Genomic DNA, 21,603 nt, shown 5'->3' with positions numbered 1-21,603 from the left:
GGGGGGGGGGGGGCTGCAGGCATGAGGGCGCCCGGCGGGTGGGCAGGCAGCGCATGGCTGATGTGGTTTACCTGCATGCCGATGCCCTGCCCGCCTTTCTTGCCCCGCATCTGGCTGTCTGGCCGCAGGTGACCAACCAGAACGGGCTGCAGTGGGTGGGCGAGGCGCTGGCTGCCATCCCCGACGACGCGGCCACCTCGGGCGACAAGCAGCGCTTCATGGGCGCCTGCCAGAAGGTGGTGGCCGATGGCATGACAGTGAACAACGAGCGGCTTGTGCAGCAAGGGGTGGATGAGCTGTCGGAGCTGTGCCGGCGCAACCGGCGTGCTGCGCAGCTAGCGCAACGTGCCCTCCTGCCACCTGAACTTCACTACGTTGTGCGCTAGGCCCTACACGTTGGGATGCCCTGACTGTGCATGCAAGTTGCCCGCATTGTTGGAGCAAGAGGCGCCTGCGCCAGCGGTGCGCCCTGTGGCCAGCTCGGTTCGGATCACTGTAGGAGAGCGCCCCGCTCCCCGCATCGCCATTCGTCTGTCCTTTTGGTTGCTTTGCGCCCAATCAGAGCAGCACCGGCACGCGCGCGCACAATCTCCGACACGGAAACCCTGCGACCCCAGCTATTGCCGGCGAAAACACCCCGCCGTAAGTTGCTCGCACTTGTAACAAAGCCTGCGCGAACTGCCGGCTTCGGGTTTGGCCGGCTGCTGGTGGCGGGACGTCGCTACCGCCGCGGCGGCGTCTCCGCCAAAAGCAGGCCGCGGCGGCTCCGCCAAATGCAGGAGGCGGAGCTAGTACCCCACGCCACCGCCGTTCAACTCTATCTGCCCTGCAATTGCAGCCCACTTGCGTCGCTTCACACCACCGCGCTCCAAAAACAGCACCAAGATGGCTCTGCACACCTTTTTCTTCACCGCGCCGGAGCTTCTGGCCCGCCCTCCGGTTGGGCTTGAGTTCCGAGAGCTGCCACACGAGGTAAACTCTTTCTCTCCACTCTTCCTTCTTGCCCTACTCCCGCCTGCCCGCTCTTGGTCTGATCCTTTTCAAACACTAGTCACCCGCAGGACCTGTTTGATGCTGAGGGTCAGGAGGTGCGCAAGGCCGCCTGCAAAAGCGCAATGGAGGACGTGTTTGCGAGCTGCGACGCACGGCACCGCGAGCAGCTGACCCTGGATGGCGCGGTGGGATGCGTGTTCGAGCGGTGCGCCTCGCATGATGCTGCTGCCACTTCTTGTTGCCTCTGCATCACCTGCAGGGCTGCTGCTGTGATTGTGCAGCCTGTGATGACTGCGCCAGCCCCTGCCGCCTGCAGCTCTCCATACTGCCACGCCGTGATTCGAAAAAACGTGTGTGCTGTGTTTGCGGGCGAAATAGCAGGTCAGCAAGCCGAAGGGCAGGGAGGGAGAGCAGCTTCAGCTCAGCACCCATGGGCAGCATTCCAAAGTGTCAGCCTCCCGTGATTATTGACATGGTGCTCTCTCTCCGCGCCCTTGCACACAGCCTGGCCGGGCCACGACCAGGTGCAGGAGCACCACGACTCCTTTGTCAGGGGGGAGCCGCTGCCGGTAGAGGATGACGCAGGTGGGCAAGCGTTCTGGGGTGAGCCCCACATCTGTGGAGCTGTAGGCAGTCCGCCTACCCTTGTCTGCCATCTCACTCTTGTGCTGAAGCTTTATTCATTCATTTCATGTCACCAGATTGGCTGATCAAGTTTTACGACTCTTTCAGCGGCGAGAGCGGGTTCGCCAAGCTGGACGACATCAGCGAAGCGGCGCTGAGGGCGCTCGCACAAGTGCAGGTGGGTGGCGCTGCTTCCTCCTAGCTGTGGTGCTTGGCTTAGAGAGGGAAAAGGCCGTGCATGTCATCTACCCATGCCTCGTTCGATTACCTGCAGGGCAGTTTTGCCTTTGTGGTGTATGACGCCGTCACCAGGCGTGTGTGGGCGGCGCGGGACGCTGCAGGCGTGCAGCCGCTGTTCTGGGGCGTCACGGGTATGTTCTGGCAAGTCCTAGCAACCTCTGTCTCCAGGCAGAGGCATCTTGTTGTGCCCAACTGTTGCACATTGTGACGTGACGTGCTGTCCTGCGGGGCTTGCAGAGGACAACCGGCTGGTGTTTGGCACCGACCCGCAGAAGCTGGATGGCTGCAACCCCACTGCCACGCCCTTCCCAGCGGGTGAGCCCCACTGGTCTTCGCTGGTTGCGGCACGCTGCTGCTGTTGAGCTGGGTATCCTGCCTGCTTGCTCTTTGATGTTGTGGCTGGTGGGTGAGGAGTGCAATATCCTGTCGTGCAGGCACTCTGTTTGCCAGCCACGACGCCACACTTTGCCATTCGCCCGGCACTCACGGGTGGGTCATCCGTGGGGAGCACCCGCTGCCTGGCGAGCTGCTCAGCTTTGTGGCCAGCGCGCGCCCCACCCCCGCGCACCACTGGAAGCAAGTCAAGGCTGTGCCGCGTATGGATGCGGAGGGGTGAGTGCGACTGCAGAGTGATACAACTCGATGTGTGCAACCTGCACGCCTTTGGCAATGGCAGAAGGGCAGCAGCAGCTGAGCTGGTCTCCCCCTTCTCACCCATACTCGCTTCCCTGTGTGCAGGCACATCTGTGGCGCTGTCTACCGAGTCGCCTCTGAGCCTGGCCTGGCCAACATCCGGAGCCATTAGCAGCGTGCTTCCCTGGCCGCCCCTCGCACCGCGCCCCATAGTGTGCAGCACACACCGATGCCATAGCCAAAGAAGTTGCAGCCAGCCCAGCTAGTTTGATGTCCCTTTCACAAGATGTTGCCCCCACCCCCCAAAACACATACAGTACCCCCCTCCCTGTTGTCTATGCTATGCGGGTGCCCCACCTGGCCCACCTGGCCCCCCAAGTGGCCATCTGCCCCAAAGCCTTCACACTATTCTCAGCATCTTGCATTGATGCCGCAATATGGAGCCAACATATAGCCTGCGCGTCCAACAGCAGACCATTGGAAAGAGCAACCCCCTACGCTTCATCATCGTAGTAGCGCTCCTTTTTTTTGCTCTCGATGTAATAAATGTCCTGCACATGAAGGATCGCCCTTGTTGATGATGATGCACCAGTGGATTTCAGCGTGGGCAGCAGGGCATGGACCGGCACACACCTGCTTTGTCACCTCCTTGTACTGTTTGATGATCAGCTCTGCAGCCTGGTCCAAACAGTCGCCCTGCGGGCAGGCCGGCGGGCAGGCGCACAGGTGAGCCCCCTCGCGCATGCGACACCCACAGGCGACATTTCACAAAAGTGCAGGCCCCCTTCCCCCTTGCCACGCGCAAGCCCTCACCTGCACATCTATGTGCTCCTTGCCCTCTGCATTCTTCACCACCGACGCGCCACTGGCAAACTTCTTGCCAAACAGCTTGCTGGCCTCGCCGAGCTTGACGCCAAACATGTCCAGCCCGCTGATGGTGGTGATGCACTTCTTCTTGTTGCGCGTGTTGCGCTCTAGCACGACCTGCACGGCGTGTGGGTATCGCCAGCGGCGCGCCTGTCACGCAGGCAACCCACTACACAGCAGGGTGGTTTAGCACCGGCCTCCGCTCCACCTGACCGCTGCTGCCACATCATGTCACCGACCTCTGGCTTGGATTTCTTCTTCTTACTGCTCTGCTTCTTCTCTTGTGCCGGCGCTGCTGCTGCTGCTCCCACCGCCGCACCGCCCTCGCCGCTCGCCACTGTCAGCCCTGCCATTGCCCCCGACACGCCGGCCTCCTGGGAAGCCTTCCACCGCTTGTACTCGTCACAGTCCTTGGGCAGGAAGTCGTTGAACTCGGAGGGCACGCCTGCAGAGGCGAGGCCAGCCCCATCACGCTCGTGCAGTGGGCCACACTGTGGCGGCAACCGCAGCCCCGCCTGTTCGTCACCAGCGATGAAGCCGGCCAGGCTGCGCGGCGGCGCTGGGCCGCCGGGTCGCCATCAGCAATTCTCACCCGTGACGGGGTCATACTCAACATGCAATGGCTGCACGGAGGGGCCGTCTGCCGCCATGTTTCTTGCTGCTGGGAGAGCGTTTCTTTTGCTTTCGCCTGCAGATAGGGCCGTGGTGCATTGCAAATGTTCAGATCGCTGAGAGAACAGGGGGGAGTCTCACGTGGACCGGCGTGGGCCCGCGTGGCAGACCCCATTTTCTGGGCCCCATTGATGATCCAAACGTGCGCCCCGTGCGTGGCATCCATCTAGGGCGGTATCGGAGCAGGTCGAACAAGCACACCTTTCCCCTGCCCCTCTCCCCCACCTCCTTCCCGCCCGCTGGGGCACTCACCACCCTCCCACCTGACCCTGGACCCTCCAGCAGCAGCTGCGCGTTGCAAAGAGGCCAGCATGTCTGAGACCTGAACGCCGAAGGGGGAACACCACATGCCAGCAGGACATGGGAGGCCCCTGGGGCTGCTGCTGCTGTTGTTCCTGGGGCTATACACCTGGTCCAACGCATCAGGGGCAGCCGAGCATGCGGCGGCAGCCCATGGTGGCAGGTTTGTGGCCGCCCAGTATGCCGTCGACGGCGGTGGGCCACACCGCGCGCTGGCCAGCCACAGCCGCGCTGGGCCACGCAGGCGTCCCGAGCCAGTGAACATCACCGCCACGCACAAGGGCGACTGGCAGAAGCTGGCATGGCCGGAGGAGCTGTCAGAGTTGGGGCTGCTGCTGCAGAGCAGCGGCATCGCAGTGCTCAAGCTGCGCAACCTGGGCAAGCCCGAGGTAGGGTGCTGTAAGCTGTTGCCACTCGTTCTTATGCCAGCGGATGCCTCCACAGCCACTGCTTGACACTGCGGAGGCTGCCTCCCCTTGACTTGGCCCTGCTTATGCGTGCTTGGAGGGTTGTTTGCAAGGAAGTGGGCACAAGTTGGGGTGCCTCTTCCGCTCCACACCTCTCCTGCCAGCGATTCAAACAGATGCCGCTGCCGTGCCCGCCGGTGCTGCTGTGGTGCAGGGTGGCGTGTTCAACGTAGAGGGCGAGATGGTGCTGCGGGATGGGCAGTATGTGTCGTCTGGGGACACCATGTTCCGCCTGCAGGTGGGCGACGGAGCAGGGGAGGGGTGCATTGTGTGGGGGATTTTTCTTCAGTACACCGAATATGTTGTGTAGGGTAGTGCTTAACTGCCTTAGTATTGTGTGAGCCTGCATTTTCCCGCCATGCTCATTGTGGCCCTCCATCTGCCCCCCGCTCTGCAGGGTGTGCACGTGCCAGCCGCAGGCAGGCTCATGGCGGTGGTAGAGCCTGCGCAGCCGATTCGGATGCCTTTAGCGCCCTACCCCCAGCAGCAGCAGGGTCGCGGGCGGCGAGGCAGGCGGCAGGCGGGGCGGGTGGAGCTGGTTCAGCGCGACGAGCTGCTACGGGCGGCGGCACGCCGCGTGGCGGCCATGGCCAGCAAGGGACAGCTAGAGGCGTCGGATGTGACTGGCGACCTGGCAGACCCCACAGACCCCTCAGACGCCTTTGAAGAGACCCGCGCCTGGCAGGTGTGCGAGTTCATGCTGGACCTCAGGGTGAGACCCGCGGCGGCGCACGGGGAAGGCGGCGCGCGTCAGGGGCTGGCTCAGGACCGCAGCGGCGGCAGCCAGGAGCGGCTCGGGGGCGGCCCCTCGGCGCTGCGGCAGCACATGATGCGGGGCAGCCGGCGTCAGGCAGCGCTGGAGGAGGGGGATGGCGGCGGGGGCAGCCAGGTGGATGTGCTGCTCAACGGCACTCTGGTCAGCCGCAGCTGTGGCATGCGCCTGTCGCTCAGCCTGGCCACCGCCCACGTGGAGGAGTATTACAACAAGGCGGTGAGTTGCGGGGGGAGGAGGAGGCGGGGTGCATGTGCAGAGGTGGAAGGCGTGGGTGATGCAGGGCAGCTCTCCTTTGCCTCTCCCTTGCCTCTCCTGCTGCGCCCGCACGCTGCTCTCTCAACCCCTCACAGTTGGCCCCCCTCCACACACACACGCACCTCTGGCCTGCCTCTGCGCCCCCTTCCACAGGTGAACTACACACTGATGATCACAGCCCTGGGCTTCCTGCAAGTGCTGCTGCTGGTGCGACAGATGGAGGCCTGCTCCACACCCGCCCTCGCCTCACGCGTCTCGCTGCTCACTCTGGCGCATCAGGTGCGCTGCGGCGGGTGGCGCTGGGGGGCGCACACGTGTAATTCGGAGCATGCCGTTTGTGGGGGTGCCACGGCACAGTGAGCTGCCCTGGCCAAGTCACTCCCCGCCAGCGGCTCCTATATCCCGCGTTGGCACTGAAGGCGTGTGCAACCATTGGCCATCTTGTTGTTGCCGCCGCTGCAGGCGGTGCTGGATGCCTACTTGTGCCTGGTGCACCTCACGCTGGGCATTATGATTGAGAGCTTGTTCCACAGCTTTGGCACCGTGGCATTCATGCAGTTTGGTGAGCCGTCGCAGCCAGCGCGAATGCTCACCCGCCCCCCCGCCAGTGGGCTGCCGTCCGGCCTGCATTGCACCTAGGGCGGCGCGCCAGCAGCATTCCCCGTCTCATGCACACACGCGCATACCTTGCCACTCCCGCAGTGGTCTTTGCCATTTTCGAGATGCGGTTCCTGCTGTCAGTGTGGCGCGCGCGGCGCGGCGGCGTGGACCCCTGGACTGCGCAGCGCGAGGTGTCGGTGCTGTATGCGCGCTTCTATGCGGCACTGCTGGGCGGCATCCTGCTCACGTACCAGCTGCAGAGGTGCGGCGCCGCGGCAACCTAGATGCCTGAGCTGCCTGAGCTGGTGCCGCCGCAGCGAGTCAGCATGCAGCAGGCTCAGCTGACAGTTGGGGCGTGGAGTCTCACCCGCTTGGGGGTTTCCCTGCCATGCTCCATTTGCCCCTTGCCCCCGCCCCCCCTGGCCTGCAGGCGAATGCCGCTGCTCATGTTTGCCTTCTTCTCCTACTGGTGGCCCCAGATTGTGCTGTGCGTGCGCTCCGACTGCCGCCAGCCCCTGAAGCCCGAGTTTGTGCTGGGGACGAGCGTGGCGCGCCTGGCGCTGCCGCTGTATGTCTACGCCTGCCCCTCCAACCTGCTGAGAGTGCAGCCCAACCTGACGCTCTGCGCTGGCCTGGTGGCCTACGTGGGGCTGCAGTGCGGGCTGCTGCTGGCACAGCACTGGTGGGGGCCGCGCTGCTTCATCCCAAAGCAGGCGAGAAACACTGTGGGCGCCGCACAGATGTGCAGTTTACCTGCCAGCCTTGCCAATAAGGGTGGTGAATGCCGCATGCAACAAGCACTCCACTGATCAGCGCATCACCTCCTTCGGCCCTACCCCTTGTGCAGCTGCTACCTCGTCGGTACGACTACAGCCGCCCAGTGCCCAAGCCCTACGGCGGCAGTATTGCTGCCGCCAACGACATTGAGACCAGCGAGGGGAGCAGGGAATGCGTGATTTGCATGGCCCAGGTGTGTTGGGGATGATGCGACAGGCAGCAGCAAGCATGGGCTGCTGTGTTGGTCGTCGATGCGTGCACGCTGTCCTGCACCCGACCCCCCCACGCCTGCCACCCCTGCCCCTGCTGCAGGTGGATGTGTCTGACAAGAGCGACCGCGCCGTGACACCCTGCACCCACGTCTTCCACCGTTCCTGCCTGGAGCGCTGGCTGAGCTACAAACATGACTGTAAGCTGCCACGCACCCTTGCTTCCTGTGTGCCGCAGTGCGCCAGCCAGGCGCCACACCCATCGCTGTCAGAAAGCTTAAGGTGATAGCACCTGACATCGCTGCCTGCCCACGCCGCTGCCCCTTGTGCAGGCCCCACTTGCCGCCGTGCACTGCCCCCGCTGTGATTCCGCCATGATACAGCAGCGCGTGCGCATCTTGCAATGGATTTTTGCATTCCCCGGCAGCAGAAATGCGGCTGGGCGGCCTGCAAAGGAGCTCTCCTCCAGCACTTGAAGCCTTGTCCAGGGGGCCTATTGCCCCACAAATGAACCTGACTGGCGTGTTTCCCTTCCCTTGTACAGCCCTAATTGTTGTGATCCTTGCACACCTGCACCGAAAATGCTACTGATGCGACGTGCAATGATGGATCGCCCACTGTTCTGGTCATCAGCCCTTTGTCGTGCATTTTTCTTCTTTTCATTTTTCTTCTCCCCGCATCACCTGTGTGTCATGCTAAAGTTTGTCGCCAGTTGTGAGGAATTAGCTCTTGCCAAAAACAAAGGAAGCAAAGGGGTTGGTGGCCAGGCTGCTGTTCTTCTGCCGCTTGCTGCCAACAGGCAGCAAACCTTGTCGGTTCTCCTTCTCAGCGGCCACACGCCCGGCAAGCCCCAGCAGCGTTCGTTTGGACACATTTGCAGCAGGGGGCTGCCACTGAGCATCGCTGCTGCCGCCATCGCTGTCTGCTGCGCTGGAAGGAGATGGGAACGAAGCAGCGGTACCGCGGCCCTGCAAGTGTGGCGGTGGCGACAGGGGCCTCAGCGTCTTGTGTGTTGCAGCTGCCAGGGCAGACCTTGCCGCTCGCTCCACTGCCGCCTCGGCCTCCCCCTGGAAAGCTGCGACATGGCTCAGGCTGGCAATTGGGTCGAAGTCGGCAGAGCCCACAGCGCCCGGGCCAGCAGGGTCAAAAATGGGCGGCAAAGGGGCACTGCCGCCGCCGCCAACCGTACAGGTCAGCTGCTGCTGCTGCTGCTGTGCTGCACGAGGGGGGCTGACGCTGCTGGGCGCGACAGCTGGCAGCCGGCGCAGCAAGCCGGTCAGCTGCCGCGCTCCACTGCCTGCCTCGCTGCTGCCAGCTATGTAGAAGCCTGTCAGCAGCAGGACACAGGGTGGGACTGTGGGTGCTCAAACATGGACAGTGTCGCAGCACCAAGCCCGATCAGCAGCGCTCAAAGCAGCACTGCACAGTTGCTCTGCTGAAACATGCAAGGAGCTGGGGAAAGCAGGCCCTACCTGGGGTAATGCCACCCTCGTCACGCTGCTGTTCCTGCTGCCACTGCTGCTGTTGCAGGACAGTGGGACCAGCTGGGGAGATGAGGTCCAGCAGCTCCACCGGCTTCTGCTGCAGCGGTGGCACATCATGCTGTGGTAGCCACACCCGTGCACTAGCCTGTGGCTGAACCAGCTGGCAGCCAGCCAGAGAGACCGGCTGTTGGTCATCCTCCCGCAGGTTGGCACCGCTGCTGCCCAGCACGTCGTCTATGGTGGGCGAGGACCTTAGGCCCAGGTCGAGCGGGGTCTTAGGCTGCTGCTGCTCCTGCTCCGGCTGGTGCAGGCGGTGAGGCACCACAAAGCGCGCTCTGGTGCCGCCTGCCATCTGACGTCTTGGCTGCCGACCTTTGCCCTCGGCCCCATCCTGGCTGCCAGCTGCTGGAGGAGAGGAAGGTGACGGCCCATCACTGCACTCATTTAGGAGCCAAAACAGCGAGTCAGCAAGCTCTTACGTTAAGCAGCACTAACGACAATACAGTGGCATGCATTCGGTACACAGGTCTGCCACCCGGCTTCCAAGGACTGCCAGCCATTGGTGGCCATGCCCACCCGCTTAGCAGCGCATCAATGGTAGGCTCTGGCTGCAGCGCTGCCTTAAGCTGCGCCAGCAGGGTGCCACCCTGCACAGCAGCGCCAAGTGGCCTGTGCACGCCTGCGAGACCAGGCTGCGCCGTAAAGAAGCTGCTCGTTGTGAGTACTGCAGGCTTTGCTGACACACCTCCAGCAGGCGCTCCCGCAACCATTGCCCGGCTGCTGCCCCGCTGCCGCCGCGACACCTCCCGCCGGAACGACGCCCACTGCTCCTCTGTGGGGCTGGCCAGCGTGTCGCCAGCATCTGCCGCAGGCTGCCCAACCGCCTGCGGTGAATCAGGTGCCGGCCGCTGCTGGGAATCCCGCTCCGGGGGCGACACCTGGTCTTGCTGCTGCTCCTTCTGTTGGCGTGGCGCTGCTTTACTGCTGTCTTGTGAGCCAGCATGACAGCTGTTTGCCCGCGGCAGCCGAAACCCTGCTGCAGCAGCTTGCGTGGGCAGGCCACACAGGAAGCCCTTGTAGTTGGCCAGGGTGTTGCCGCCATTGGCAGGTCCTGGCTTCAGCCCGCCGCTCTTGCTGTTGCGCCCGTTCTTCTGATGCCGCCCCAAGGGTGCTTGGCGCAAGCCAGCGGCGGCTGCCGCCGACTGATCGCTGCCGCTGCCTGCCCCTGCATCTGCCAGCGGCGCAGTGGCAGGCTCCAGGTCTTCGCCAAACGGCAGCTTAGTGATGGGGTCCAGGTCACCTGCAAGGGAGGGCAGCGGGCACAGAGTTGGAAACATGAGGTGGCGGTGACGACGCTAAACAGGTGGGATGTTCAGCAAACAGCTGTCCTTGCTGTGTGCGATCCAACGCGACACTCAACCACAACCCACCAATCGCGATGGCCTGCGCTATGTCGTCCGGCAGGGCTGGGCCCAGGAAGTCAGGCTCGTTGCTTGCTAGCTGCAGGCAGGGCAGGCGACTCTACTGGTGCAACAGCACGGCAGCGCCTGCGCAAAAGCAAGGTCGAGCGGCACCACCAGGGCAGAATACGGGCAAACCAAAATGTACCTGCATTGCTGATGGCACCCGTGCCCCTGCCGCCAAGTCGCCATCCGCAATCTCATGCAGGGGCACGACTGCGTGGCGCCGGGGACAGTACACCCGCTGCATGCACATGGGAGCAGCGCAAATCGGCGCCCACTTGCAGTTTGAGAGAAGTCTGCGCAGGTCCAGCACTCTGTGTGTCTCACCTGATGCTTGAAGGTCCACAGTGCACGCTGCACACGTTGCTCGTAACCCTCAGGGATCTTGGTTCCATCAAAGCGCAGCGAGCGTACCACCTGCAAAGATTTCAAAGCAATCGATGGACAGCGTCCACGAGAGCACGCTGCAGGCAAACACAGCAAGAAGAGGCAGTCTGCATACCTTGAGGAAGCAGCGGGTCCGACGCAGATGCTGGTGCGCCTTCTTGATGCCGATGCCTGGCAGGGAGCTCACAAAATCGCAGCCAGCAAGCACACACATCTGCGGTAGCGGCAGCATTGGAGCAGCGCCATCAAATCTGTGGCATCTGGTGTTGGCCAACGCATGCACCGCCCCCAACCCACCTCCTGAAACAGGTCGTGCCCAAAGCCTTGGAAAGCCAGGTCCTTGCATTGCGGAAGGTCCTCCAGCTGCACCTCCTCCCCCTCCCCATTCTTGTCCATCTTGAAGAAGACCTGCAACATGCAGCATGCACTTGTGATCCACTTGTGGGCAGGAGCGCCCCCGCGCCGTAGTTGTACACAGTCGCTGCTATGACCCCCACTGCTGGGCAAGCAGTCGAAGATTAACGACCTGCCCTCACCCCCCACCTCCAACACACACACGCACCACACACAAAGCTGGACCAGGGCGCCTTGCTCACCGTGGGACAGCCATAACATAGCAGGTCCGAATCTTCAGTCAGCACCACATCAACATAACCATTGACTGCAAGGTAGGCCATCTGCGCGTCTGCTTCATACGGTGCCACCACGTATTTGATACTGCGCCGCTTCAGCGCCTGCAGACAGGGTTGACGGGGAGGAGATGACCATACCCATCATCAACACGTGCTAGTGCCTGGCCGCAAATCAGCACCATTGCTTCCAACCATGTCCCTTGCCGACACCAGCCCGCAGCACCCACCTCCACAAACTGCTTTGCATGGGAGGGTGAGATGTCCACGGCCTTCTGGTAGCATTCCATAGCCGCCGCCTTGTTGCCCTGCTGCCACAGCTGACGTGCACGTGACTTGTTCTCCTCACGGTTGCGTTCACGGCTCCGCTCCTCGTCCGCCTTGTTGGGCAGGCGGCCACCGTCGAAGACCACCAGCGGCGTCACGCCCGCCCCCAACAGCAGCTCAATGCGGGCCATGCAGTAGGCCACGTGGCGGGAGGTAGGCTCGCCTTCCACCAGCTCGCGAGAGCAGGTGTATGCTCCACGGTGCAGCAGGCAGTAGGCATCGACCGCCACTGCAGGCGGTGGGAAGAGTGGGCAGCAGGAGGCTGGTGCTGGTGGGTTTCAATGGGAGCAGGATGGGCAGGTGGGCAGCCGGCAGGCACTTGGATAGAGGCAGCACCCAGGCGTGAAAGCAGCTGGCGGCACCTGTTTGTCCGCGGTACTTGGAGACGTGGGCCTTTTTGGTGATGCTGCGCAGCTGTGGCAGGAGCCCCGCGATTCCCATGGCTCCCACAAGCCCCACAAGGGCAGCGTAGCGCCCGAGAGACAAAAGCCGACCGGCCAAAGGCTTGCAACGCCAGGCCCGTGGGGCGCTGCAAGCAGTCTCTAGCGGGGCAAGCGCACACGGCTGGCTCGCATCGCGCAGAGCCTGTCGGGATTTGCGGTACGTGACGCTGTACAACCTGCAGGGCGAGGCCGTCCTCTGCGAGCGTGATGCCTGGGCGCCTCTGATATGCCCACTCGTGTTTCAGCGGCAGGGCGAGCTCACAGCGCTGCCTGCTGCCCATCACCTCGCACCGCCGCCTGCGGAGTTTGACGAGGGGCAAGAGAGCCCTCGGAATCCAGGGCGCCTGAGGCCTGCAGCAGCGGCAGCCTGACGCCACCATGCGGCTGGCGGTGCTCTTGGTGCGGGCGGTGACCCCGCCGCCGCAGAACTGGAACAAGCACGACCTTTACGACTGCGTCTTCTTCCTGCGCGTCGTGCTGGCAATAGCGATGGGCGCACTGTATGGCACCATTGGCGCGCAAGGCCTCATGGTCTTCCTCTCGTGAGTCGGGGAGTGGCATGCAGCTCCTTCCTGCCGCTGCCGCTTCCCTGTACCTGGTGTTTGCATCTTGGCCGGTGGGTCCTCAAGATGAATCGAGTGTTTGCTCATCTGCTGCCTGGCTTGCTCATCTGCCACCTCCACACCATCTGCCCCGCAGTTTCATGGGTGTCAATGCCTTTGTCGGCAACGCATGGCTCAAATGGCAGGGGTGAGCGTGGCAGCAGAAATAACCCTGCGGTGATGCATGTGCCGCCTGCGCTGTACAGCGGGCAATAGCTTTCTTTGCTGCAAACTGCGTCGCCATGGCACCGCGGGATGAAAAGCTGCCGCACCAGCGAGATGTCCTCCCTCATAGCAATTGCATTGCAGGATTGATGAGACGGAGTGGGAGGATCCCGATAAGATCTCGCAGAGCCCGCTGACCTTTGAGGGCTTTGCGCCTAGCGTATCCTTTTTTGTGGTGAGCGTGGAGCTGCGTGTCGCAGGAGGGTGTGTTGCCATGGGTTACATGGGCCTGCACTCTACCTGACTCTACCTTCTGCTGCGTTCCCTGTGTCGATGCAGTTGCTGTGGGTGACCACTTTCACATTGATGTCGGTTTATTAGCGCGTGTGCTTTTGTAACTCTTTCATTTCACAGGCAATATGCACAAGTTGCTAATTGTAATTGTGAGACATTGGGAGCCGAATGTAACAAGTACTTGAAGGGCACAGGCAGCCGTAGGCAGGGGTTTGAGCACCTGGACGACCTGGAGGAGGAGCTGATGGCGGCGGCGCGGCGTGGCGAGCAGCTCGACCTCCCCAGCTTCCTCGGCAGCGGCGGCGCCGCGGTGCCGCCGCTGCTGTACGCCGACGACATGGTCCTGCTGGCCACCTCAGCGTCCGGGCTGCAGCGGCAGCTAAACCTGCTACAGCAGTACTGCCGGCAGTGGGGCCTCACTGTCAACATCGACAAGACCAAGCTCATGCTGCTCAGTGGGCGGCGGACCCAGCACGCGGCGCAGCAGACAGCAGAGGCAGCAGGCCTCACCTTCGCCGGCCAGCAGCTGGCGGCAGTCACCAGCTTCAAGTATCTCGGCATCGCCTTTCACTCCAGCACCTGCCTGGCAGGGGCAGCAGCGCCAGCCCGGGCACAGCTGGCGCGCCTGGCTATGCACAACTGCCGGACCCGCTGCGCAGAGGTGGGCATCGAGGCGGCGCCCGTTCAGCTGCGGCTTTTCGGCACCATGGTGGACTCGGTGCTGCCCCATGGTGCTGAGGTGTGGGGCGTGCAGCTGGCGGCCAAAGCGGCGTGCTGCCATCGTGGCAGTGCCGGCAGCGCGGCCGAGAAGCTGCAGCTCAGCTACCTACGCCACCTGCTGGGGGTCCGGCAGAGCACCCCCAATGCGGCCCTCCTTGCGGAGACTGGCGAGCGCCCGCTGTGGCAGCGCTGGCTGCGGCGGGCAGCCAAACTCTGGAACAAGACGCTGGAGGAGCGTCCCGGCAGCCTGTTGCAGCAAGCGCTGTTGTCCAGCGTGCAGCTCGCAGATGGCGCCCACCCCCTGGCACAGCAGTCCTGGGCTGCCCAGCTGGCGGCCGGTCTCGCAGCGGTCGGCATGCAGCTGGACCTGCAGCAGCCAGCACCTGTTGACCTCGGCGAGCTGGGGGAAGCTGCGCAGCGCCGCCAGCTGGCGCAGCTCCAGGAGGCGCTGGCGAAGGGCGGCGCCTGCCGGCTGGAGCACTATGTGCACAACGTGGTGGGCGCCCTCAACCTGGCGCCCGCCATGTTTGGGCAGCGCGAGACCTACCTGGATGCAGTACGGCGTCGGCAGGACCGCGAGGCGCTGGCGCAGCTGCGCACCGGGTCGCATTGGGGCGCGGAAGAGACCGGCCGCTGGACGCGGCGCCCCCGAGAGCAGCGAGTCTGCCCCCACTGCCACGACGGCATTGAAGATGCCCCCCACATGCTGCTCACCTGCCCCCTTTACGCCCCGCTGCGCCTCAACTTTCCTGACCTGTTTGCTGAGCCCCATCCTCCCCACCGCTTCCTCCGCCAGAAACCGTGCTGCCTCGCCGCCTTTGCTGCCGCCTGTCACCAGCGCTGGCTGACCGCCACCGTTGCGCTGCCTGCAGTCCCGCCCTGAACCCCCACTCTCATGTCCAGCCCCTTTGCTCTTACCGCACCACACCTGCTCCACGATATGCAGTACTGTCTGCCCGCTCACACACTAAACGCTCGGTGACCTGTCAGTTGGCCTGTCCTGCCTGTTGTTCTACTGCTTCATCCCTCCTTGCTCGAACAACAAAGTCTGTGCTGCAAGCTTGTTCTTGCTGAAACCAGACTGTAAGCCCACACAAGCAAGCAAGCAAGCACCCAGATCTCACTCCCTTGTACCTAAGCTGTACAGCCTGGCGTGTGTAGAATGTGTTTCCTGTTCCCGAACGCCTTGGATCTCTCTCCAGGTCCAGACATTAGCTCCGAAACAGCCATTGCGTAATCCTGGATGATGGTGGCCACCACAATGGCCCTGGTGCCGGCATCCCGGGCCATGCTACGCCCAGCAGTGGGCAGGGCCAGGGCGGCAGCGGCAGGCTACTGCGGCTGCTGGGTGCCGCCGCGTAGCCAGCAGGAGAGATGTGCACGCCAGCGGCACGGCTGCGCACCGGCAGCCGCGGCGGCTTCCGCTGGGCAGCAAAGCAGCCCCAGCTCGCCGCAACCCACATTGAACTGGACAGTCGGAGTCGTCCTAGCTACTCTCTCTTTTGAAGCATACAATGAGCTTAGCAAAAAAGGGATACCTGAGTGTCTTCAAGATGGCACAAGCATTTTCTATGTTGACAGGTATCGGCGGCGCTCTAAAGCAGCATTCAGGCTGGGCCTAATTTGAGTGCATTTTGTTGCTGCAGAGCCTTCCTGCGTGAGAAGCTGGCTGGGCTGTTACAGCTGGCCTATAAAGCCAGCAGCAACATCCCGGCAGCAGAGGACACGTCATGGATCGCTTTGAAGGAATGCAGGCTGACATTTTCGGTTGGGAACAGCATCTGCGAATGTACCCCGCAGGAGGACACCAGCTGCAATATGTTTGTGAGGTGAAGCCAGGCACATCATGGCGCAGCCCACCAGCCCCGTCCTGCCCTGCATGTGTGAACTGTCGTACTGCTGCACCCCAGGAACGTGCAGCCTGGCGCAATGCAGGGACATCCAACGGCAATGGCTGACGGTTCGTGTGATGGAAAGCGAGCGTTGGAGCACCGGGGAACAGCATCTTGGATCAGCAGTCCACGACCTGCAGGGAATCTGCGATGGGCAACAGCACGAGCTTGCGTTGGAGCTGAGGGGAGGCAGCGCTGCCAACAGCAGCAATGGCAGGGCAACGGTGCACCTCACCTGCCGCTTCCTGCCATTTTCGGATGTGCTGGCACAGGATGCCGCCAACTTTGAGATGGGGGGATCCGTGGTGGGTACACCTGGGCAGGTGAGGCCGTGGCGGCATCCCATCAAGAGCTCTCCAGCTCTCCAACGGTGTCAGCACGTGTGCGTGCTGCAGATTCCGCTGGCTGCTGACTGGCAGGAGCTGCTCGAGTTGGCAGGCATCGCGCCCAATGTGCTCACGCCTATTGCATTTGTGGAGGACTCAGCGACCAATACTCAAGTGATTCTTGCTTTTGGTGCTTTTTTTACTGTGTTCCAAGTACAAAGCCATCCAAACACCGTGCTGGGCACACTTGCTGCAGGCATGGGTGTACTGGAACCGCGTCGAGCGCATGGCATGCGTGGCTTTTCGTGGCACGGAGCAGGGCAAGTGGCAAGACATTCTGACTGACCTTCACCTTGTGCCAGCGCCGCTGGATCCGGAAAGCGTGGCGGCTGCACCCAGAAATGCAGCGCTAGCCGAGGTGTCACAGAGTCCAGATGAGCCGGGCCGCTTGCGCCAGATTCTATCAGCCGTTGAGCAGGCCAAGCAGCGGCAAGGAAAGGAGGGGCAGGTACTGTATGGGCATCGCGTTTGGTTGAATTGGGAATGTCTTGGGTTGCTGCTGCTAAGCCTCTGCATGCCTGCAGGAAGAGGAACCGGATCACATTGTCGCTGCGGCGATGAGCGCGGTGCGCAGCACAGCACAGGAGCTCACGGCGGTCCTAGCCCATGTGCAGCAGGAGCTGGAGGCTGGGGCTGAGACGGCCGACACAGACCAGCCATGGGTGAGTGAGAATAGACAGCCAGAGGCTACGGGGCTGTGCCGGGCAGCACACAGACATGTGCCGTAATCTGTGGTCTGGTTGTGTGCCCCTTGCCCAAAGCAGGTGCATAGTGGGTTTCTGACGGCTTACGATGGCGTGAGGCCTGCCATCCTTTCCTTGCTGGCAGACATGCTTCATGGGGAGGATGGCCAGTGGAGGCTATACTTGACGGGGCATTCCCTGGGGGGCGCGCTGGCCACGCTATGTGCCTGGGACGCCTCTCACAGACGGCGAGTTGCGGCCGACTATCCAAAAAGCGCTTGACTGCGTGTTTACGGTGCCGCAGACTTGATCCCTGCAGATGGCCATGTGAGGTTGATTTGGTTGTGTATTCTTTTGGAAGCCCCAGGGTGGGCAACAGAGCCTTCGCACTGGACTACAACCGACGCCTGCCCCACACATGGCGTATTGTGAGTGTTCCAGTGCCTGCGGTTTTGTGGATTCATGCAATTTTCAACATCAAGAAGGTACATGTGGGCCCTCAACCTGGCCATGTAATGTAGGTGAATGCCAATGATACCGTGAGTACGATTCCAAGACTGATGGGCTACGCGCACGTGGGGCATGCCGTGCATCTGAGAGATGGGCAGGTGGAGGTGGAGATGAACAGCACGGAGAAGCTAGGGGAGGGCATCTTCCTGCCAGATGTGGCACCAGCTGTTGGCGGTGTGCTACAGGCGACTGTGGCGGCCAAGGTGGGCTTTCCTCCTCGTGCTGTCAGCTGCTCATTGCGATGCCATGCAACACATGCTGTCTGCCACGGCGCAGGTTCCCGAGCTGCTGCCCACAGCAGTCACAGAGGTGCTGACCAACGTGGGCATTGAGATCGCATCCACAGGGAATGAGGAGGTTGCTGCAGCAGCAGCTGCGAGTGTAGGCGGCAGCAGCGGCAGCGGCGGAAGCATGGACTCCCCACCTGCGGAGGCTGGCGTCACGCCAGAGCGCCTGTCGGAGTTCTGGCAGCAGGAGCTGGATGCATGGTCAATGCTGCTGGATGGCTCTTCACTGGACAATCACATGGAGGTACTCCAGGGAGCACATCCAGGTTGCCTTGCTGTGCTGTCTGCCTGCTGCTTGCATCTCACTGAAGCAGCTGCCCTGCGCGGGCGGTGCTGCAGCCTTTGTACCTGCAGAACCTCCGTAGCTACCTGCAAGCTGTTGCTGAAGAAGGCAGCACCAGAGGAAACCATAGCAGCCACGGTAATGACAGCGCGGCAGGGCAGCCCATCAAGACAGCTACTACCCAGGAGGGGCTGGCAGGTGATCAGCAGAGGCAGAGTGACTGAACTTGCGTTGCTGCTGTTTACAGAGTGTATGTGGCCCTGCAAGTTCCTGTAAAAGACTGCCAGTTCTCAGCAGGTAGAGCTAGGTAACGGCGCCGGTCAAGTCAGTGGGGTTTGAAAAACAGGCAGTTCAAATAATCACGGGATGCATTGGCATCGGAAGCATGAAGAGCAGCAAACATGATGGGACAGCTACAGACAAGGGACGGGGGTGGTCTAAGCGGCAGGCAGCTAGCAGATCGCTCTAAACCGGGTAAGCGACAGAGGAAAGGTGTGGAGGGCAGCGGCACGGGGAAATCGCAGGGACATTCGTTTGGCGAGGCCCACCACAATAATGGTATGGCTGCGAGTGGGGGTCCGGAACCGACGCCTGCAACCCCAGCCAGAGCACCAGACAAGCCTAGCTGCTGCCGCTGCCGAAGAACTCGTCATGCAGCACCCTGAGCGCATGCTTGGCCTCGCTGTCCTCCACAATCAGCGCGATGTTGGTCTTGCTGGCGCCCTGGCTCATCATCTGCACACGGATGTTCTCGCGGTTGAGCACGCGGAAGGTGCGCTCGAGGATCTGGCTGGTGCGCTGCACGTTGCAGATGAGGGAGATGATGGCCATGCCACGGCGGTAGTGCGCCTTGGCGACGCCCTCAAAGTCCTGCATCAGGCCCTCTAGTTCCTCCGCAATCAGGTCGCGCTCCCAGATCCTGCGGCAGCACGGGCACAGGACGGACAGAGGGGTGAGAGATGGCGCGGCATCGCAGCATGCACGCCTGCCCAGCAGCAGCCCCGCCCCTCCAGGCCGCAGCACGCACTTGGCTGGGTCGAGTGTGAGGGAGATGGAGACCTCGCTGGTGGCCACCACATCCACCGAGATCTTGTTGTCGCTGAACACCTTGAACACCTTCGCCAGGAAGCCAAACTGCCCCATCATGCGCGTGGACACCACATCCACCAGTGTCACGTTGGACTTCATCACGATGCTCGTCATCAGGCTGGTACTCATGTCGCGCACCTCGCTGATCAGCGTGCCGGGCGCCTGCCTGCTTGAAGGTTTGCGGGGGGCAGGGAGGGAGCAGGGGGCAAGGGTGGAGGCAGCCGCCAAGGGAATTCCTCACTGAGCGAGGCCGTGCGTCCCGGCAGGCAGACGTGCTTGCTGCAGTGGCGTCGCCCAACGCCGCCCTGCAGCACCGCACCTGTTGTAGCTGTTCTTCACGCGCACCCCCACGTTGCACTCGTGCGCGGGCTGCATGGCCAGCGGGTGCAACACTGTGGCACCAAAGAAGGCCAGCTCCGTGGCCTCCTCAAACGTCAGCTCCGACACAGGCCGCGCGCTGTCCACCACGCGCGGGTCCGCCGTCAGCACGCCATCCACATCCTTCCACACCTGCGGGGCGGTACAGGGCACAAGGGAAGGTGGTGTGTGTGTGTGTGTGTGTGTGTGTGTGTGTGTGTGTGTGGTGGGGGAGGCAGGCTGGGCAGAGAGCAGCGGCGTTGGTGGTTGAGGAGAAGAGGAGGCAGGGAGCAGCGGCTGGAACGCACCTGCACCTCTGGCAGCCCCAGCGCGCCGCCCAGCAGCGTGCATGTGAGGTCGCTGCCGCCGCGGCCCAGCGTGGTGATGGCGCCCGTCTGCAGGCCGCGACCCAGGAACCCGGTGACGATGGGCAGGTGGCGCCGCTGTCCGGGCTTGAACGTGAGGCTCTCCCGCACCGCCGGCAGCGTCAGCTCATAGTTGACCTGCGCTGGCCAAGGGTGGCAGGCGGTGAGCCCAAGTGGCACGCGCAGACGAGCAGGCACTGTGACGCAAGCAGATGAGGCAGCACCCACCCCTGTGGCTTGCATCGACCCACCTCTGCATTGACAAAGTTGTCGTTGGTGATGACGCCCAGGTCAAAGGCATCGTACTGCCGCGCCGCCACGCCCTGGGCGTTGAGGTAGGCAGCAAAGAGACGGGTGGATAGGCGCTCGCCAAAGGAGACCAGAGAGTCCTTGGCGCGGGGCGTCAGGTCCTGCGGGAGTGTGGACGCAGGTGCTGGGAGGCCAGTGGGCAAAGGTTGCACGACAGTCGGAGCGCAGCGCAGCACCAAGCTTCACCCAGCAGCGCTGCGCTGTGCTAGACTGGCATCCCTTGCACTCAGAACGGCAGCCAGCCTGCTGGCACCCGGCCCTACACAGCCCCCACTTGCTGGCACCCACCTGCATGATGGAGATGCCCACCAGCAGCTGCTGCAGCTGCGTCAGCAGCATCTCCACCTCCTCCCGCGTCTCCGCATCCACCCCCAGCTCCTCGGCGGCAGCGCGGTGCAAATCCTTGATGGCGCTGCAGGCCAGCCAGGCACCAGAGCAAGGACGTGCGTGCTTGCATGCGTCTGTCGTGATGGTGGCATGTGGGCTTTGGGCAGGCACACTGCCGACCAACGCCCCCCTGGCCCCTCTTGTCAACCAGCACCCACTCACTTGAGCGGCGCCAGGTTTGCAATGTTTCCGGCGGGGGTGCGCAGTGCCTCGTCGCCAGCTTGCAGCAGCAGGTTGGTGGTCTGCATAGCGCCAGATGCAAGGTCGTCTGCAACTCCCTCGTGCGTTGTGCACGGTACCCACCCAACCCGAGCCCCACCGAGGACTTGAGCGCCCCAAGCCGCGCATAAGTCCCTCTTGGGTGCACAGGCTGCCAGCACTGCCAGGCTGGCAGCTACACGATGCATACACAACCCACGCAACAAACGCCAGCCTCCTTGCCCTGTGCCGCACCTTGCCCATTGCGGATAGCACAACGCAGGGCAGGTGGTGCGGGAAGGAGCAGATGATGTCAGCCACCTCCTTCATGCGCTCCGCAGTGGCCACAGAGGAGCCGCCAAACTGCAGGGGTGGAACAGGTGGGTGGGGTGGGGTGGGGTGGGGTGGTGGGGTGGTGGGGGGGCGGCCACGAACGACGTGCGGCAAACATGTGTGTGCCGAGCTGGCCCGGGCAGCGTTGGGCTGCTGCAGCGCCCAAACCTTCCCACCTTGTACACTACCGTGACCTGCAACCCACGAGAGCGCAGCCAGGGTAGAAAAAGGTGGGTAATCAGATTGCAAGACAGCACAGTGGCTGGCTTCGGGTGCCGCCCGCCCTACCCGCGCCTGACGGGCTCCCAAACCCAGCTTGCCGACTGCTGCCCAATGCATAGAGGCCCCCCACCTGCTCCTGTGACTGGCCTGGCGCCACGAGACGGGCGGGGGTGAGCGTTTCCTCGGGGCGAATGGCTTCAGCGACAGCAGCACAGAACAACCTTGCCTGCCGCCTGCTGCTGCTGCGTCTAGCACATGATGCCAGCCTGGACCGAGTGGCAGCGCCAGCAGCGCACGGCTGCAAGGTGTGGGCGCGCTGCAGCGCCGCCAAACCCGGCCTTCCGCTGCTGACAGCCTGAGCCATTTTCTGAAGTCA

General features: G+C 62.9%; 8 protein-coding genes across 8 annotated transcripts in view; 4 read left to right on the top strand and 4 right to left on the bottom strand.

Moving 5' to 3' along the window:
• Positions 1-386, top strand: part of CHLNCDRAFT_134668 (hypothetical protein) — a gene marked incomplete at both ends in the record, with an annotated part of 5,310 nt that extends 4,924 nt beyond the window's left edge. Inside the window, one exon of the mRNA XM_005846973.1 lies at positions 129-386. Within this exon, the coding sequence (XP_005847035.1) occupies positions 129-386 (258 nt within the window). The remainder of the gene's footprint in view (positions 1-128) is intronic.
• Positions 387-885: 499 nt separating this feature from the next.
• CHLNCDRAFT_134667 (hypothetical protein) lies at positions 886-2,662 on the top strand (the record flags this gene model as incomplete). The annotated part of the gene is made up of 9 exons (XM_005846972.1): positions 886-972; positions 1,062-1,198; positions 1,310-1,374; positions 1,498-1,578; positions 1,695-1,795; positions 1,892-1,988; positions 2,095-2,172; positions 2,292-2,469; positions 2,596-2,662. 9 exons carry the CDS (start codon positions 886-888, stop codon positions 2,660-2,662), a joined length of 891 nt encoding a protein of 296 aa, XP_005847034.1.
• A 322-nt stretch (positions 2,663-2,984) lies between these two features.
• On the bottom strand, positions 2,985-4,007 carry CHLNCDRAFT_134666 (hypothetical protein; the record flags this gene model as incomplete). Its single annotated transcript, XM_005846798.1, has 5 exons — positions 2,985-3,041; positions 3,124-3,186; positions 3,304-3,474; positions 3,597-3,802; positions 3,950-4,007. The coding sequence occupies 5 exons, from the start codon at positions 4,005-4,007 to the stop codon at positions 2,985-2,987; spliced, it is 555 nt and encodes a 184-aa protein (XP_005846860.1).
• Positions 4,008-6,548: 2,541 nt separating this feature from the next.
• CHLNCDRAFT_23912 (hypothetical protein) lies at positions 6,549-7,779 on the top strand (the record flags this gene model as incomplete). Its single annotated transcript, XM_005846971.1, has 5 exons — positions 6,549-6,688; positions 6,857-7,151; positions 7,316-7,396; positions 7,516-7,612; positions 7,745-7,779. The coding sequence occupies 5 exons, from the start codon at positions 6,549-6,551 to the stop codon at positions 7,777-7,779; spliced, it is 648 nt and encodes a 215-aa protein (XP_005847033.1).
• Positions 7,780-8,134: 355 nt separating this feature from the next.
• On the bottom strand, positions 8,135-9,248 carry CHLNCDRAFT_134664 (hypothetical protein; the record flags this gene model as incomplete). The annotated part of the gene is made up of 3 exons (XM_005846797.1): positions 8,135-8,201; positions 8,445-8,739; positions 8,885-9,248. The coding sequence occupies 3 exons, from the start codon at positions 9,246-9,248 to the stop codon at positions 8,135-8,137; spliced, it is 726 nt and encodes a 241-aa protein (XP_005846859.1).
• A 1,169-nt stretch (positions 9,249-10,417) lies between these two features.
• Positions 10,418-12,143, bottom strand: CHLNCDRAFT_24009 (hypothetical protein; the record flags this gene model as incomplete). The annotated part of the gene is made up of 7 exons (XM_005846796.1): positions 10,418-10,600; positions 10,687-10,776; positions 10,862-10,960; positions 11,044-11,154; positions 11,343-11,480; positions 11,606-11,931; positions 12,065-12,143. 7 exons carry the CDS (start codon positions 12,141-12,143, stop codon positions 10,418-10,420), a joined length of 1,026 nt encoding a protein of 341 aa, XP_005846858.1.
• Positions 12,144-12,523: 380 nt separating this feature from the next.
• On the top strand, positions 12,524-14,809 carry CHLNCDRAFT_134662 (hypothetical protein; the record flags this gene model as incomplete). The annotated part of the gene is made up of 4 exons (XM_005846970.1): positions 12,524-12,687; positions 12,845-12,895; positions 13,057-13,147; positions 13,361-14,809. 4 exons carry the CDS (start codon positions 12,524-12,526, stop codon positions 14,807-14,809), a joined length of 1,755 nt encoding a protein of 584 aa, XP_005847032.1.
• A 3,779-nt stretch (positions 14,810-18,588) lies between these two features.
• CHLNCDRAFT_134660 (hypothetical protein) lies at positions 18,589-21,344 on the bottom strand (the record flags this gene model as incomplete). Its single annotated transcript, XM_005846795.1, has 9 exons — positions 18,589-18,886; positions 18,995-19,222; positions 19,376-19,566; positions 19,722-19,916; positions 20,030-20,188; positions 20,376-20,499; positions 20,637-20,716; positions 20,928-21,035; positions 21,294-21,344. The coding sequence occupies 9 exons, from the start codon at positions 21,342-21,344 to the stop codon at positions 18,589-18,591; spliced, it is 1,434 nt and encodes a 477-aa protein (XP_005846857.1).
• Between the last annotated feature and the right edge of the window lie 259 nt (positions 21,345-21,603).

Source organism: Chlorella variabilis (genome assembly GCF_000147415.1).
Source record: "Chlorella variabilis unplaced genomic scaffold CHLNCscaffold_12, whole genome shotgun sequence".
NCBI classification, from domain to species: Eukaryota; Viridiplantae; Chlorophyta; class Trebouxiophyceae; order Chlorellales; family Chlorellaceae; genus Chlorella; species Chlorella variabilis.
This window is presented reverse-complemented; position numbering and strand designations above follow the sequence as displayed.